Here is an 18,705-nt window from a genome sequence, read left to right on the forward strand (position 1 = left end):
GTCTTGGATTTAACTTAGCTTACCTCCGTGACAGTGAAGGGCTGTTATTTAAAGAGTGCATGGTGGGTTTTTTAAACAAATATTTATTTAAGTCAGTTAAGAACAAATTCTTATTTACAATAACGGCCTAACCCGGACGACGCTGGACCAATTTTGCACTGCCCTATGGGACAGCCTGGAATCGAACCAGGGTCTGTAGTGACGCCTCTAGCACTGAGATGCAGTGCCTTAAACCAATAAATCTATGGATAGCCTATTTTTGTCTGTCAAACAGGTACGCCTACCTCTTTCGTAAATAGGCTCCAACACAAAGCTCTCTTGTTGTTAGTTAAGTCTAACATTAAGACTATGAATGAATTACACTTACTCGAATTTGCCTACCTACAGCACCATGAGCTGTCTGTCCATTTCCGATTGATTGTACTGCAGCTGTTGCTTCAAGTTTCAGCACCACAATGTAAGTTACTCGTATCTGGCTTATTGTGAGGACAGTAACTGATAAATACATAATGGGCAAGAAACATTGTTTTTACTGAAATCAATTATAGTTGTAGCACGCTATCAAAGTTTACCTTTGTTCCTCATCTTTGTGCTCTCCTCAAACTGAACAGAACATAGGCTAGTATGTGTGCATTTTTTTTGGAATAGGCCTAATCATAAATGATTTTCAGAAGAAGCCTTTGACTCTCCTCCTAAATTGCCACTGTAGACCTACACAGCACACCAAAAAAGTTTTTGATCAGCAAGAGCAGGCCAGGACTCAGGGTTGGAATATCTATTGCAGCCTAATTGTATTTACACCATCCCAGCAGCTTTCTTAGAAATGTAACTTTGCTCTTTGCTTCTCCGAGCATGCACTTCGTAGCCTATAGGCTATAGATCATATGATTGTCACCACACTAAATAGCCTATAAGCACACTTGACATTGCGCATCCAGGCACACATTGATATATAGCCTAATAAGCAACAAATTCAAGAACACTGAAAATTATTGAAATTTCATCAATTACAAATTACACGACCCTCCCCTGGACTAGAGTTAATAAAAAAATACTAAACCCTCCCCTTGACTGAAATGTAAAAAGCATGACCCTCATCCATTTTCCTCCAGGTAACCATTCTGTACATTTCAATCTATCCCCTAGAAGAGTTAGTAGTGTGCGGATAGGTGGTTGAAAATAACCTTTTACCTACTTCTGTACCTGTTAATTAAATAAAAACTTAACCCATATTTCAAAGTAGAGTTTAGAAAATAACCAATATTATTTATTATATAATAACAATAACACTACATGGTGAGGCTGACAATGGTCAATGAGTGGATCGGCTATAGGAGTTTATGGGTGTGCTGGTCGCCTTCAAGGTGGCATTTTACTGGTGGTTTACAGCAGGTGTCTAGCAATGAGGTAATGATTGAAACAGAATGAATGTGCCACTCGACTTCCTCTGAAATGTACTAACCTTCTTCAAAGTGACTGCCAGAGAATGCTGCTTAGCTTAAATGACACCCTCACCAAAATAAATGACTTGCCATGAATGGAATGTTATTTTGACAGATATAATCCATTCTATGATTTCTATTTCTAAGGGTAGAATGCAGAAATGGCAGGCATGGAGTGTTTTCTGGTCATGTCACTTGCTGATTGGCTAGTAGGCTCACTTGCTGTCTTTACCTGGGTCCGTGGGGGCAAGGTATTGTTTGTACATAGAGTAGATCACCCCTACAAATAGACAAACATTACAGTCATGTTAATGTTCCATTTTATGGTAGTGGTACGTGTATAAGGGCACAACACAGTCGTGTGATACATGTTGCACCTGTAAATTGATTAAGATATATTAGCTGTTGGGCCTGTGTATCTGTTATACAGCACATATTGGATTAGGACTTACCTAATGTCATTGCGCCTACTATAAAGCCTTGAGCTCCAACACGCATGTGGATGAGGTGGACTGACATCTTTGTGTCTCCCCGCGACTTGAGCCTCCACAGACCAAAGGCGACCACTGCAGCGCATCCTGCCATGCCTGTAAAAAAACACATGGGAAATGCAATGATGGTCTGGTTGTATGATATCTAACCTTAGAACCAGGGTTGGAAAAGTGGATTACAATTTATTCCATGACTGACTGGGATTCAATCAAACATGCACTATGGAAAAGTTCCACTGCGGTGAAACCACCAACATAATTCATGCTCTTCACTTACCTATTGGGACAAACGGAGACTCCTTCGCTTTCCTCATAAATTTTGATTCATTCTCATCATATGTTGGCATATCTTGGTTGGAGGACATGGTGACTGCTGGGAGGAGAGGCTGACATAAGGAATAGTGGCTTGAATAACACATAGTCCAACTTCTATCCCTCACTAATTACAGTAGGTACTATAGTCTTGTCATACACACTACTGTTGGTAAAATATAATGTAGTGTCTTCGGAAAGTATTCAGACCCCTCCACGTTTTGTTACGTTACAGCCTTATTCTAAAATTGACAAACATTTGGTTTTCCTTCATCTAGACACAATACCCCACAATGACAAAGCAAAAACAGTTTTTTTTTACAAATAATACAACTGAAATATCACATTTACATAGGTATTCAGACCCTTCACTCAGTACTTTGTTGAAGCACCTTTGGCAGTGATTACAGTCTTGATTCTTCTTGGGTATGATGCTACAAGCTTGGTACACCTGTATTTGGGGAGTTTCTCCCATTCTTCTCTGCAGATCTTCTCCAGCTCTGTCAGGCTGGGTGGGGAGCATCGCTGCACAGAAATGTTCAGGTCTATCCAGAGATGTTCGATCAGCTTGAAGTCCTGGCTCTGGCTGGGCCACTCAAGAACATTCAGCGACTTGTCCCGAAGCCACTCCTGCATTGTCTTGGCTGTGTGCTTAGGGTTGTTGTCCTGTTGGAAGGTGAACCTTTGTGCCTGTCAGGTCCTGAGCGCTCTAGAGCAGGTTTTTATCAAGGATCTCTCTGTACTTTGCTCCGGTCATCTTTCCCTCGATCCTGACAAGTCTCCCAGTCCCTGCCGCTGAAAAACATCCCCACAGCTTGATGCTGCCACCACCATGCGTCACCGTAGGGATGGTGACAGGCTTCCTCCAGACGTGACGCTTGGCATTCAGGCCAAAGAGTTCAATCTTGGTTTTATCAGACCAGAGAATCTTGTTTCTAATGGTCTGAGAGTCTTTAGCTGCCTTTTGGCAAACTCCAAGCGGGCTGTCATTTGCCTTTTACTGAAGAGTGGCTTCCGTCTGGCCACTATGGTGGACTGCTGTAGAGATGGTTGTCCTTCTGGAAGGTTTATCAACAGAGGAACTCTAAAGAGAGCTCTGTCAGAGTGACCATCGGGCTTGACCAAGGCCCTTCTCCCCCGATTGCTCATCTCTAGGAAGACTCTTGGTGGTTCCAAACTTCTTCTATTTAAGAATGATGAAGGCCACTGAGTTCTTGGGGACCTTCAATACTGCAGAAATGTTTTCGTACCCTTCCCCAGATCTGTGCCTCACAATCCTGTCTCGGAGCTCTACGACAATTCGTTCAACCTCGTGGTTCGGTTTTTGCTGTGACATGCACTGTCAACTGTGGGCCCTTATATAGACAGGTGTGTGCCATTCCAAATCATGTCCAATCAATTGAATTTACCACAGGTGGACTCCAAGTTGTAGAAATGTTTCAAAGATGATCAATGGAAACAGGATGCATCTGAGCTCAACTTCGAGTCTCATAGCAAAGGGACTGAATACATGTAAAAAGGGAGGTTATTTTTAATACATTTGCAAAATTTTATAGCAACATGTTTTCGCTTTGTTGTTATGTGTAGATTTGAGGATTTTTTTGTTATATAATTGTTTTGAATAAGGCTAACGTAACAATGTGGAAAGTCAAGGGGTCTGAATACTTTCCGAAGGCACTGCAAAGATACTCATTTAATTATAATACATTTATATTCCAGATGCATTGCTTATAACAAATGTCCCTTTGCCACATAACGCTACTTAGCTATGTGACACAAAGCAGGAACATGCCTTGAACTTATACATTTGAGTTTACTATTCAACTTACTGCAGTACAGTAGACGAGGGATGAACCCAGAGTTTAGAGCTTCAGCCCGGTGGCTTGGTGTGGCATTTTAAACTACGGCGTTTGACAATAATTTACAGTCACTGCTTTGTGTCAATGTATGTTTTTTATTGCAAGTTATTTGTCCTCGTGACCTTAGAATGTCACCTAACGTTACAAGCTAGCTAGTATCCCAGACAAGGACAGAATCCCAAAAGACAGTCCTAATCATCTATAAAGCTAGGATGGAGCAGCATTTACAGTGAGAGTACAAATTATTACACGGCCATTCGAGTGAGCTTTATACTATTGGTTAATTACTTACATTCGATCTGTCGAAAGATCCCGATAAAGAAGCAATGTTTTGGCTGCGTTTGCTCTCTGTTTCAACCTCTGAAGTCATGCAAAGATAGTGAAGTCCATTTCCCGTGACCTCGTTTCCGTATCACGCAATATTCCTACCGCGATAGAAAAGCTACGGTAACGTTAGTGTACCGTAATACACCGTAATAACGTGCATAAGGACAACATTATCGAATATTTGTATATTTTTTTCAACATACGATTTGATATGTAGGTAGGTTACAGTGATTTTTGGAAGCTATTAATTTGTTTATTTAAAATGAATAAGAGGTGCTGATTGATCAGTCAGCAAGTTATGCCTGGGTCAGCAAGGTGTAGTAGCCGTATGCCTATCGCACTCAATTGTTTTTTATTATTTGTATGTAACTTTTATGTTACTAAGCAAGTCACTTATGAACAAATTCTTATTTACAATGACGGGCAAAAGGCCTCCTGCTGGGACGGGTGCTGGGATAAAATATCTATCTATATATATATATATATATATAGGACAAAACATATCACGATAAGAGAGAAACCACAACGCTACATAAAGAGACCTAAGACAACAACATCACATGGCAGCAACACAACATGACCACAACATAGCAGCAGCACAACATGGTAGCAGCACAAAACATGGCACACACATTGAGCACAGACAACAGCACAAAAGGCAAGAAGGTAGAGAGAACAATACATCACGCGAAGCAGCCACAGCTGTCGTGAGTGTCCATAATTGAGTATTTGAATGAAGAAATTGAGATAAAACTGTAGTTTGACTGTTTTTTGTAGCTCGTTCCAGTCGCAAGCTACAGACCGTTAACATAATGTGACTGGCAGAACGGGTGTTGGATGAGGGCTGAAGTAGTTATCTCGGATAGGAGGGAGTGAGGCCCTAATCTCTGGCGATGCTTACCGTCGGAATACACACGGGGGTGCCCGCGAGGTAAAACAAGTGTCTTGTGTCAACCAGAGAGGATCTTTGCATCGACAGTTATTTATAATACTTGCCACAGTTTTTAAAAAACATTTTATTGCTTATTTGCTGTTGTTGCAGTTACATTTATTGCACTCCCAAGTTATTCCATTCTGTCTGTTATGATGACATCCTTATAAATAATGAAAGTCTCTGCACATCATTTCTACATTCATTTATTTTTATTTTTTATTCTTCCTCGAACATCTATTCCATTTTACAGGTAGGCCAACTGGTGTTACTCTACAAAGGGGTTCTCCGTGAAATCCCTTATTTTCCCAAAGTGAGCAGTCTGCACTGCTGGACAGTGAGATTGCTTTAGGTTTTATGGAAAATGGGAGGGTTTTTCTTGCATTTTCTTTCCTTCTCTCCCCCACCTCTCTGATTCAGAGGGTTAAATGCAAAATACACATTTCAGTTGAATACATTCAGTTGTACAACTTCTGTCTCCCTTAATCTCTCGATTTGGGCATTTTTGTTTGCTTCTCTTGTTTTATCACCTCTTTTTACTACGCCTCTCTCCGGGCTGTCTCTCTCGTTCTGTAGTTCTCTTATTCCCACTTTCTCTCTATCCTCCTGTTCCACTCTGCCCAGGCATCACAGTTTGCATTCTAGGCCCCTTTTCCTGGAACCAGGGCTCTACAGCAGAGGCCACCTCAGGGCAGGATGGCAAGGAGGGGGAGCAGTCTTCCTGCAAATCACATGGTACAGGAGGTGTCTTTACTTCATGAGTTCAGCTTGTGGTCTACGATGTAGTTGAGATATAAATATATTTGTAACCAGGGGTATTAATCAAAAGGGACTATTACACCACTGTTTTAGTTAACGTCGCTATGTGTGTCTGCTTGCCCCACCCTTGTGAGTTCTGGTGTTCTCTACTTATCCTGTCTCCCTCTCTTCAGCCCCCTCGTTCCTGCCAGACACTGAGGATCACGTGACCTCTGTATAGGTTTTCCATAAATTCCTCACATTCAACCAATAGGTATCCAGTATCACACCCTTCTATTTCCCTGTTACTTCACTGTTCTGCTGCCTGCACATGTGTGCTCTCTTTTCCCCTATAGGTCAATGTATTGGTTTACTGTATATAGTGCCAGACCTCGCACAATGCAGCGCACACTGTATTGCTCAGGCATATCTGGGACAGGTTGTTGGAGTATGTTGTCAGAGAGTGAGATATTACAGTTGAAATCAGAAGTTTACATGCACCTTAGCCAAATACATTTAAACTCAGTTCTTCGCATTTCCTGACATTTATTTAATCTTAGTAAAAATTCACTGTCTTAGGTCAGTTAGGATCACCACTTTATTTTAAGAATGTGAAATGTCAGAATGATTTATTTAAGCTTTTCTTTCTTTAATCATATTCCCATTGGGTCAGAAGTTTACATACACTCAATTAGTGTTTAGTAGCATTGCCTTTAAATTGTTTAACTTGAGTAAAACATTTCGAATAGCCTTCCACAAGCTTCCCACAATAAGTTGGGTGAATTTTGGCCCATTCCTCCTGACAGAGCTGATGTAACTAAGTCATGCTCGCACACGCTCTTTCAGTTCTGCCCACAAATTGTCTATAGGATTGAGGTCAGGTCTTTGTGTTGGCCACTCCAATACCTTGAGTTTGTTGTCCTTAAGCCATTTTGCCACAACTTTGGAAGTATGCTTGGAGTCATTGTCCATTTAGAAGACCCATTTGCGACCAAGCTTTAACTTCCTGACTGATGTCTTGAGATGTTGCGTCAATATATCCACATAACTCTCCTCATGCCTCATGATGCCATATATTTTGTGAAGTGCACCAGTCCCTCTTGCAGCAAAGCACCCCACAACATGATGTTGCCAATCGGTTCACGGTTGGGATGGTGTTCTTCGGCTTGCAAGCGTCCCCCTTTTTCCTCCAAACATAACGATGGTCATTATGGCCATACAGTTCTATTTTTGTTTCATCAGACCAGAGGACATTTCTCCAAAAAGTATGATCTTTGTCCCCATGTGCAGTTGCAAACCGTCGTCTGGTTTTTTTATGGCAGTTTTGGAGCAGTGGCTTCTTCCTTGCTGAGTGGCCTTTCAGGTTATGTCGATATATGACTTGTTTTACTGTGGATATAGATACTTTTGGACCTGTTTCCTCCAGCATCTTCACAAGGTCCTTAGCTGTTGTTCTGGGATTGATTTAGCGCTTTTTGCACCAAAGTCCGTTCATCTCTAGGAGACAGAACATGTCTCCATCCTGAGCGGTATGACTGCTGCGTGGTCCCATGGTGTTTATACTTGCGTACTATTGTTTGTACAGATGAACATGGTACCTTCAGGCGTTTGGAAATTGCTCCTAAGGATGAACCAGACTTGTGGAGGTCTTGGCTGATTTCTTTTGATTTTCCCATGATGTCAAGCAAAGAGGCACTGAGTTTGAAGGTAGGCCTTGAAATGCATCCACAGGTACACCTCCAATTGACTCAAATTAGGTCAATTAGCCTATCAGAAGCTTCTAAAGCCATGATATAATTTTCTGGAATTTTCCGAGCTGTTTAAAGGCACAGTAAATTTAGTGTATGTAAACTTCTGACCCACTGGAATTGTGATACAGAAAAATTACTTGTCATGCTAAAACTAGTTTGTTATCAAGAAATTTGTGGAGTGGTTGAAAAATGAGTTTTAATGACTCCAACCTAAGTGTATGTAAACTTCCGAATTCAATTTTACATGTTTTTTTATTTATTATTATTTATTTATTTCACCTTTATTTAACTAGGCAAGTTAAGAACAAATTCTTATTTTCAATGACGGCCTAGGAACGAACAGTGGGTTAACTGCCTGTTCAGGAGCAGAACGACAGATTTGTACCTTGTCAGCTTGGGGATCTGAACTTGCAACCTTCCAGTTACTAGACCAACGCTCTAACCACTAGGCTACCCTGCCGCCTGGTGAAGGTTTACTCAATGACATTAGTCCTCAGAGGCCATGATAAACCATTAGAATCAACATATAGAAAACAGATATCATTGTGATGTCAACCATAAGCCTATTCATCATTGGCTGCAATGCATATTTAAAAAAAAATGTATATCACAATGTAATTAATATAAATAATTTATCCAATCTGCAGCCTAGTCACACTGCTGTTTTTAATGAGCTTTGCTCTTATCAAAACACATCCTGTGTTCTTTGCTTGGTGTTTGTTAGAACTTATGTTCACGCATGTTCACCTGTTATATTCTGTTTTCAGTAAATTCATTTATTTTCCAGCTGTGTTGAAAACTTTCGATTTCTATATGTCGTCATCTCTTAAAAACGAATTCAACAAACCCTTATGCAAACATACCATCAATGTAGATTAATTAAATTTCTGCCTGGTATTGCATTGTTATGCAGACGGTGTTGCAGATATTCTATATTTCCAAACAACAATCAAACTCTCTCTCTCTGCATAATGGAGAGAAAAATCTTAGAATTGACTTTGATGTGTTATTACATGCATGATTAAGAGGATATGTAGGTTAATCAGACAAGTATGTACCTAATAATGTTTATAAGCCGTTTATAAGCAGTTTACAATCATACTCTGTATGACATGGGCCATGGGCCAATTTTCTCTTGAGCAGATGTATGTAAATGTATGTAAATTAACCACAAAAAACCTCACAGACAAAAACAGAATTTCAAAACTTGATTACATTGGGATACGATCACATAAGCCTCTCTATTTATACATGGGAATACGATTGAAAGCGTTTTTTGGGGAAACCCTGACATAGAATATCAATCAAAAACCAAATAACTAGGTGATAAAAACGGTCCTATAAATGCCGTTCTAAACGGGTTGAGCTAGGCTAATTTTAGCCTATGATGAAATTATAAAATGTGGATTGTAATCAAACGATTAGTGCTGCCACAAGGTCAAAACATAAAAGTATGCAGACTTTATATTCTTCAGTTCAAATATTTCACATGGCAGTCATTTATTTAGTCCTCAATTGCCGCAGATAGATAATTTTTGGCAATAGGCCTTTGCATAGGCTTCAACCACATAGGTCTACTACTTAATGTATATATAAATAGCATTTAGAATAGTATTCAGCATTGAAATATACAATTTATTAAATGTATATTAAATGTCAAACTCGTCTAAATAAGCAGTCTACGGATATTAAACAAATTGGCCGTGAGCCATATGCTATATCGATAATGGGCGCATGTCTCTGCCCAGGCGTTGCTGACTGACGCCTGCCAGATTGTACAACGTCTGGATAGGTAGGCCTGTATCAGCTAACCAAATGATATGTTATAGTAATCTGTCAATCGATGACACAGCACGCAACCATTGGTTGATGCATGCAACATCTGAGCAGGGAACGCAACCAAACATGGTCATTGCTAGGAGGGAAATTAACTTCAAAAGCCCCCCTCCCCCCTGTTCCTAACCTTAACCTAATTATCCTAACCTACTGCGTAACATTCTACGAAAAGTCCAATCTGATGTTAATTTGACAAAAGATGGATCCCTTCTAGCCTGGACCATCAAACCTGGCCATATACCCTGCGACAACTAGTGAACACAGGAATGCGCTCAGAACGAACTCCGAAGCGAGTTGAGAAGAATGCCTGTGGTACTCCCACTTCTACGTGATCCAATCCGCGACGATGAGCGGTTTCAAGGCGCCCCCAAAATCCTCAGAAGAGCAAAAACAAAGCGTCATCCAATATACTAAAACAATCATTTATTAATCAGACATATACACATTGTTCATTTGGACCAAGATAAGGAATTATTTGACCAACATATTTTCAGTTTTCTTATAGTGGATTATGATCACTCAAGGTTGTTTATCAGTATTAAGGGGGACTTGAAACCGCACCCTGCCCCATTTCCTCGGTTGTTTTGCTTTTTTCGCCTGGATTCTCCATGTTGGAGTATTAGCGAGGTCTTTCCTAGTGTTAGCTAGCTATCAGAGGGGACCGCAGCGTTACACTAATACACTTCATGTTGAACGCATGAAGCACACTGCCTAGCTTGAACTAGGAAAGATAGCGGAAGCTATAATTGATACAAGAAAAACCAAGAAGCTGTTTTTATTGGAATATTTTCGGATACCAAACGCAACGGGTTGGTAAACGTGATTGCTAACCAGCTAGCTGAATGTTGAAAGTACCTGCAAATTGGGGTAACGGATTGGACTTTGAGGGGCTGTGCATTTGTTAGATGGAAAGTTCTATTATCACTCAAGTGCAGAAAGAAGATAGTCAACTGCCGTCCAAAACAGGTAAGTCCTCGTGTTTATCCGCTCAGTGAGATACTTTCTCAATGTATAATATTGTTTGTTGAAGCGGAAGAAGCCAGCCAACTGTCGCGCGAGCTAACTGGTAGGCGCTGCTAGCATGCTAATAGCTACACGCCAATCATTGGCTTGCGCCCGTCTAATTAATGAATTTCAGGTTTGAGTGAGTTTTGTCATGTGAACAAGTTATTGGAAAATGTGTTTGACATTACATGTACGACATGAAGATATTCCAAATGCTGGTTGTACTGAATCAGGTTTGCCACTGTGTGGGTGTCCATTTTACATTCAGCATGCGAGTCAAATAGTAGAACGTAACTCGTTAGTTCGTTACGGGTAGCTTAACGACCATCTCGCAGACGATAGCCTCAGTCGGGTATAGGGAACCTCTGGATAAAGTTATTTTAACAGCAAACTAACTAGCGAACTACGTTGTTGGAAAAACAATCGATTGTAGCCTATATTGTGAGCCACGTAGTAAAGAACTATATATATTTATTTTTTTGTACTTTCAATTACGTTTGACATTGTTTCACGGCTTTTCAATTGAGACAGACAAGTGGTGAAAGTTTAGAAGTTACTAGTTGTCTGGAGTATGCCTGGTCAGCTTATTTTTCCAGACAGTAACATAATTATTTTGTTTGCAATTTGTCATATCGGCTTGTATACATTCATTTGTTTGGCTCTGATGTAGCTACTTTAAACCTATGGTCTGTAATCCAATTATATCTGTCAAAGTAGATGCTCTTTTAATAAAACAGAAAAACATTGGTAAAATGGTCTACTTAATTATACTTTAATACCTAAGCATTACAGAAAGTCAACATAAGATATGGTTAATGCCACAGGCGACAAAGATGGTTACAATGTATGTATGTTGAGCATGTTTGTGCACTTTTCAGTCACCCCTAACCAGTACCCTACCCACATGTAAAAATGTGACCAACAGGCTTGATTCGGTCTTATGTAGCAAAATTTGAAATAGTTTTTTTTTATATTGAGTAGAGTAGACTCGGAGCTAGAAAATGGTATATCATACACTGCAGTTGAGGAACAATGGATAATGAATTCTGCTTTGAAAGTTGATGAACTTGTAACCTCACTTTTGAGAAAATGGCCTTTGAATATTTTGATACACCTACTGGAGAGCTCTTCTTGGTCCCATTCAGCATGGTTCACACCCTCTAAAGCCTAATCCCACCCATCTCTTTAAGGATTCATGTGAGGCCATGTACTGAACAAACAAAGATTTCAAGACTGAAGGCTGGTTTATGCTATGGGTGTGTTTGTAAATTTAATCTGGAGTGCCAGAGTGCGCTCTGGTCATTCGTAAACTCAGCTTTGTCAGATTGTCTTTTTGTAAATTCAGAGCGTTTCACTCTAGGAGCGTTCAGGGCACTTACTGGACGCTCTGGCCGAGGAGTAGGATTGATCTGAGCATTCTCACTTAACAGCTGTCAAGCACCCAAGCTAACATTGGCTAGCTACTTCCAGACACAAATGAGAGAACAGTTCACTAACCATTTTATTTGCCCTAGCAGAGCTGGTTAGGCTGTTTTTATCTTATCCAGGGTGTTGGTTACTGCAACTGTGCAGCTGGCAACAATTTTAATTACGCTTTTTGCCAACGTTTCCTGACACCGGCCATATTCTACGGGTGTTGTGTGTTTGAAAAGTTATTCTGCGCTCTGGCACACCCAGACGAGAGTGCTCTGAAATCAGAGTGGATAGCCAGAGCGAATTTACCAGCTCCGCCTATCGACAGTTGTTGCAGTGACATAATGAAATTCTATTGATATGGTTACTTGCATAGTAGTTGAGTCTTTTGTTTAGACATGTAGCTAGCTAGCTAGCTAGCTAAACAATTAACCATAATCACAATTTATAACATTACTACCCTCCAGGTAGCTAACCAAACAGGTTCAATGTTAGCTAGCTAACTTTAGGCTATAACAACACTGGAAGTGACTCTGAGATATGAGTAATATAACTACACACCGATCATACACGTAACAATAGCTTGTGAGCCAACCAGCTAACATTAGCTAGCTACTAACAGTGCACTTTATCTTGAAATTAAAACAACTTTCTGACAAAATTAGAAATGTGTAATGTGAAAATGTAGCTAGCTAGACTGTCTTACCCAAATACATGGGTTGACGCTTCTCCCTCTGTCACGGATGACATGGTTGCCCTTAGTTTGAAGATGTAATACGGAGACTGGTGTTTTATGCAACAGCCTTCGGTGTGTTCTTTTCTACTGTCTGCATATTTACTATAATTTTTTCCATCTCCTTAGCTATCATATTCTAGTGCCACTGATTTCAAAACCCAGTCCTCCAGAAAGTGAAGAGCAACACTTATGTAGTTCTACTATGTGATATCTTTCATAAAAGCAACGCTGAAAATTATTACCTACACATACTGACCAGCTCATTTTATAGACAGAAGCGAGCTACATGGCAGACCAATCCAAACTCATCTCGGCAGGTCCAGCCCACTCATTATCTCAGTCAATCATGGCTAGCGGGAAGGTTGCAGACTTTTCCTTTGGCTAAACCAACTAGGTTCTTAATTTAACAATTGTATTCATATTTACAGATGGGATGCACGTTTAGTATTAAGGCACACAAACCTTCACACGTTCCAGAAGCCATTTCTGCCAAAAAATGCATTTTGATTTAAAAAATAAAATGTTTGCGTTCAAATGGCTCTCCTGTGAATTAGTGACACGCGACATACGCTACGTTTCCTGAAACGAGTCGCTTATGGTAATAGGATGTTGCAGCTCATATGAAGGCACTATGTGTTGTTTATGCTCCTTCTCTGATCAGGATTAACCCCGGTCAAACTAGAACCCGGATGTGACTATGGGACTCCCAATCACTGCTGGAATTAAACCAGGGTCTGTAGTGACGCCTCTAGCACTGAGATGCAGTGCCTAAGACCGCTGCGCCACTCGGGAGCCCAGATGAGAGACTCCATATTTGTTTTTCAGATTGACTTGAGCTGCGGGGGGTAGGTGTTATTTATTGCACGTCAACTGTCCTTTGTTGTCCTGCACAGGTAGGCCGACATCGTGTCTGACAGGCAAACAGGAAGCAGTTTATTGTTTTTCAGCAATGTAGGCTAGAGGTAGACCGATTATGATTTTTCAACTAGATGCCGATTTATTGGAGGACCAAAAAAGCTGATACCGATTAATCGGCCAATTTTTTATTTTTTAAATTTGTAATAATGACAATTACAACACTCGACAGATGTGTCAGGACTTGTAAACTATCACAGATTACAAAGGGAAACCCAGCAGTGAGCTGCCCAGCGACCTTCCAGATGAGCTAAAGGCCTTCCGTGGGGGAAAATAAGAAAGAAATCTATCGAAATATCTGCATATTCGTCTGTTTCAGCACCAATTGGTTGATCCAAAAAATATTCAGATTTTATAGATTATTTAGTTTTCGGAAGTATTTATGAGTCATGAACAGGTTGGAGAGCCTTTATGCACAAAATAAAGTGGTTTCATTCAGAAAATTGCCACATTCAGTTCTTCAACCCATTGTAATGTAAGATTAGTGTAAATCTAATTATAATAGGCTATAACCTCATCTATTGCTTGCATTAATCATGGAATTGTGTGACGACACAGCCAATTATCGTGTTATGCGTCGCTTTCAAACGGTTACGTCTTGGTCTGTGCTCCGCTCCGTATCCGTTTAATTAGCATACATGTCTTATATTATCAACTGTTACTACTGACCCTAAGCACCAACCACACGGCCGTGACGGCGTTTACAGAGGAAGCAAATGAAGGTAAATTGAATGTTAATGTAGGTTATAGCACCTGAAGGGAACTAACAGTAAATTGGCATTTGAATGAGTTTATTAGGCCCACTGACGGTCGACAATGATAGTGGCTAATATTTAACATGATTGAAATAGGAAACCGAAAAGTCAGGGTAGCCTATAATTAAGACATTCGAGAGTGCCCATCCCTGCAAGTACACATTTCAATTCTGCATAATGAGACAGCATTTCATAAACTTGGGGAAAGTTGATATGCTACAGTTTGCTGCCATTATGACTGGTTTCACATTTGTCTCCAGCAATTATACGATAAAATAGATCTAAAACAAGTGTGATCTATTGTTGTCTAGTGTTCTATTTACAATTCTGTTAATCAAACAGATCTTCTCTAGACCTTATTCATGGTTTCCTCACGTGTAAAAGGGGTGTAATTATTAGGTAACTAAGTCAAGGTCAGAATATGGAATATCTGTAGACACACCTCCGCAACACCTTCATTTGTTCAAACTCCACCCCAAATAAATAGCGGATTAATAGCATGCTTTTGTCATGGTCAAGTTCAAGGTCAGAATATGCATAGAGAGTAAAAAGTGCATAAAAGGGAATTGCATTCCATTTACTCACGTTTATCTCTGGTCGGAATTCCCCACATACTACCCCAACAGACCCACAGATGACATGTTCTCTATTGCACTCCACACTGCCCTCACCCACCTGGACAAAAGGAATACCTATGTAAGAATGCTGTTCATTGACTACAGCTCGGCATTCAAAACCATAGTCCGCTCAGGACCCTGGGACTGAACGCCTCCCTTAACTGGATCCTGTACATTCTGACTGGCCACCCCCAGGCGGTGAGAGAATAACACATCTTCCACGCTCCTCATCAATACGGGCCCTTTAGGGTGTGTGCGTAGTCCCCTCTTGTAATCCCTGTTCAACCATGAATTGTGGCCTCACACGACTCCACCACCATCAAGCTTGCTGACGACACAACGGTGGTAGGACTGATCGACGTTGAGGTCGTCAGAGACCTAGCAGTGTGGTGCCTGGACAACAACCTCTCCCTCACGGTCAGTATTGAAAATAAGATGATCGTGGACTACAGGTAACAGAGGGGCGAGTACATCCAATCCACATCTTTTGGGCTGTAATGAAGCGGGTTGGGAGCTTCAAGTTCCCCAGTGTCCACATCACTTACAGATTAAAGGTCCTGAGCAAGTTGGATGACATTTGGAATGAAACCAGTTCAAAGTAGGGTGACTCAAGTATGGAAAATGACTGTAGCTGATACATTGATAAAGTTTGATCATAAAGTTACTGGTCCCCTCCCGTGTCAAACACTTGGATTCAGGAGGCAGGCACTACCAAGGATTTACTTCATGCTTTATGTAACATCGCATAAAGCTGAGGATTATATACACCAATAGTAGCGTCTTGAATATGTACCGCCTTAACCGTCATTACATGTGACATTGATAAAGTTTGATCATAAAGTTACTGGTCCCCTCCCGTGTCAAACACTTGGATTCAGGAGGCAGGCACTACCAAGGATTTACTTCATGCTTTATGTAACATCGCATAAAGCTGAGGATTATATACACCAATAGTAGCGTCTTGAATATGTACCACCTTAACCGTCATTACATTGTGCCTATGCCATGCTTTGGCCTTGTTTACAAACTAGCTCAAGCAGAATGTGTAGACAATCACAGACTACAAAAAAACAACAGCTATGTCACGGACAAGCTAAACACATTTTTTTTGCCCGCTTTGAAGATCACACAGTGCCACTGACCCGGCCAGCTACCAAGGACTGTGGGCTGTCCTCCTCCGTGGCCGACGTGAGTGAGACATTTAAACGTGTTAACCCTCGCAAGGCTGTCGGCACAGACGGCATCCCTAACCACGTCCTCAGAGCATGCGCAGACCAGCTGGCTGGTGTGTTTATGGACATATTCAATCTCTCCCTATCCCAGTCTGCTGTCCCCACATTCTTCAAGATGGCCACCAGTGTTCCTGTACCAAATAATGCAAAGGTAACTGAACTAAATTACTATTGCCCCATTGCACTGTCATCATGAACGTCTTTGAGACTAGTCAAGGATCATATCACCTCCACCCTACCTGATAACCTAGACCCACTCCAATTTGCTTGCTGCCCGAATAGGTCCACTGACGATGCAATCACCATCACACTGTACACTGCGCTATCCCATCTGGACAAGAGGAATACCTATGTAAGAATGCTGTTCATTGACTATAGCTTAGCATTCAACACCATAGTACCCTCCAAGCTCATCATTAAGCTTGAGGCACTGGGTCTGAACCCTGCCCTGTGCAATTGGGTCCTGGACTTCCTTACGGGCAGCCCCCCAGGTGGTGAAGGTAGGACCCCTCAAGGGTGCGTGCTCAGCCCTCTCCTGTACTCCCTATTCACCCATGACTGCGTGGTTATGCACGCCTCCATCTCAATCATAAAGTTTGCAGATGACACAACAGTATTAGGCTTGATTACCAACAATGATGAGACCGCCTACAGGGAAGAGGTGAGTGCTCTGGGAGTGTGATGTCAGGTAAATAACCTCTCACGCAACGTCAGCAAAACAAAGGAGATGTGCACCCCCCTATCCACATTGACAGGACAGCAGTGGAGAAGGTGGAAAGTTAAGTTCCTCGGCATACACATCACGGACAAACTGAGATGGTACACCCACTCAGTGTGGTGAAGAAGGCCTCTTCAAGCTCAGGGGGCTGAAGAAATGTGGCTTGTCCCCGAAAACCCTCACACACTTTTACAAATGCACAATTGAGAGCATCCTGTCGGGCTGTATCACAGCCTCGTAGGGCAACTGCACCGCCCTCAACTGCAAGGCTCACCAGAGGGTGGTGCGGTCTGCACAACGCATCAACAAGGGCAAACTACCTGCCCTCCAGGACACCAACAGCACTCGACGTCACATGAAGGCCAAAAAGATCAAGTACAACCACCTGAGCTACGGCCTGTTCACCCCTCTATCATCTGGAAGGCGAGGTTAGTACAGGTGCATCGAAGCAGGGACCGAGAGAGTGAAAAGCCGCTTCTATCTCAAGGCCATCAGACTGTTAAACAACCATCACTAACATAGAGGCTGCTGCCTACCTACAGACTTGAAATCCTTGGCCACTTTAATGTTTACATGTCTTGGATTACTCATCTCATATGTGTATATACTGTATTCTATACTATCTACTGTAATGTAGTCTTTGCCGCTCTGACTTTCCTCGTCCATATATTTATATATTCTTAATTCCTTTTCAAAAACGTTACAAGCTACATAGATGGCTCCTGAATCTCCTCTTCAACGAAGTCATCCTTGATCCAGCGCCATGTGTGGGGAAGCTGTGTGAGCTGTCCATCCCAGGACCCCTGTCTGCTCAGTGTGAGAGGCCTGATAAGGAGGCCATAGCTGCATTTTCCTTCCGCTACAGTCTTGGTGACTGAAGTCAAGTGGATGATGGAAGCTAGGTACATGAGTCCTCCTCTCCCACTCGCTTCCCCATCAATCTCTGTAGTTGGTTGTAATTCACTTAAAATGAAATATCACATTTTGTTACTTAGTATTTTTTTCATTGGATGGGAGATGAGTGCTACAAATTGTACAAATCAATGTGTGCTGCACACTGTAGGGCAGCCAGGTGCCTATATTAGGCTTATGGCTCTAAGATTTAAAAAATGTTTTTACGTGAAATGTCTCACTATTATTTCTCAACTTTATTTCTAATGAGTGTTTATGTTGATTAATGTTTTGGCTATGCTGGCGAGTTGTAAATGATCAAATAAATGTCTGATCGATGTGTACAATTCTGAACATATTGTCATTTATAATGCAGATGCACCGATAATTTGTCCAGTACACTTATTGTATGCTGTTTTCATGTACATTCCCTTATGTCTAAGCTTCAAAGGTGAATTCTTGTGAAATGTATCAGTGAACTATTCTGTAATTGGTTACAAAGCAATATAAATGCAATTGTGTAATTCCTGTTTGTCTGATATCCAACAGTCCACGGTCAACTCTGTTGACCATGAGAGCATTTTGCTGAGAGAATGGTTTGAGACATACTATTTAGGCTTGGAATGACATGTGCCCCATTGTTTACCTTGTTACATGGCAATGACCTCAAGGGCAAGCTCATGAATATAAGCTCCCCACCCACTCAGCTTGTTCTTTCAGGCGTCCTGATAGTTGG

At 41.3% G+C, this 18,705-nt stretch overlaps 2 protein-coding genes across 5 annotated transcripts in view; one reads left to right on the top strand and one right to left on the bottom strand.

The window, feature by feature from the left end:
* Positions 1-1,232: 1,232 nt before the first annotated feature.
* On the bottom strand, positions 1,233-5,226 carry hig1a (HIG1 domain family member 1A). Of its 4 annotated transcripts, none has more exons than XM_021567422.2 (4): positions 4,397-4,551; positions 2,211-2,319; positions 1,895-2,029; positions 1,233-1,722 (listed from the first exon to the last, which is right to left on the bottom strand). In XM_021567422.2, the coding sequence occupies exons 1-4, from the start codon at positions 4,472-4,474 to the stop codon at positions 1,658-1,660; spliced, it is 387 nt and encodes a 128-aa protein (XP_021423097.1). In that variant the 5' UTR covers positions 4,475-4,551; the 3' UTR covers positions 1,233-1,657.
* A 4,826-nt stretch (positions 5,227-10,052) lies between these two features.
* The window catches only part of LOC110494189 (carboxy-terminal domain RNA polymerase II polypeptide A small phosphatase 2), a 35,742-nt gene continuing 27,089 nt past the window's right edge, over positions 10,053-18,705 (top strand). Inside the window, exon 1 of the mRNA XM_021569015.2 lies at positions 10,053-10,653. Coding sequence (XP_021424690.2) covers positions 10,593-10,653 — 61 coding nt within the window. The 5' untranslated portion in view covers positions 10,053-10,592. The remainder of the gene's footprint in view (positions 10,654-18,705) is intronic.

The sequence above is a fragment of the Oncorhynchus mykiss genome, chromosome 17, assembly GCF_013265735.2.
Source record: "Oncorhynchus mykiss isolate Arlee chromosome 17, USDA_OmykA_1.1, whole genome shotgun sequence".
Classification (NCBI taxonomy): Eukaryota; Metazoa; Chordata; class Actinopteri; order Salmoniformes; family Salmonidae; genus Oncorhynchus; species Oncorhynchus mykiss.

Excerpts from the sequence above, each read along its gene's own strand:
- hig1a (XM_021567422.2), bottom strand. The coding sequence starts at position 4,474 with ATGACTTCAGAGGTTGAAACAGAGAGCAAACGCAGCCAAAACATTGCT. Across the intron at positions 2,030-2,210 it reads GTCTCCGTTTGTCCCAATAG|GCATGGCAGGATGCGCTGCA; the intron begins GTAAGTGAAGAG and ends GTTTTTTTACAG. Across the intron at positions 1,723-1,894 it reads AGTAGGCGCAATGACATTAG|GGGTGATCTACTCTATGTAC; the intron begins GTAAGTCCTAAT and ends GTCTATTTGTAG.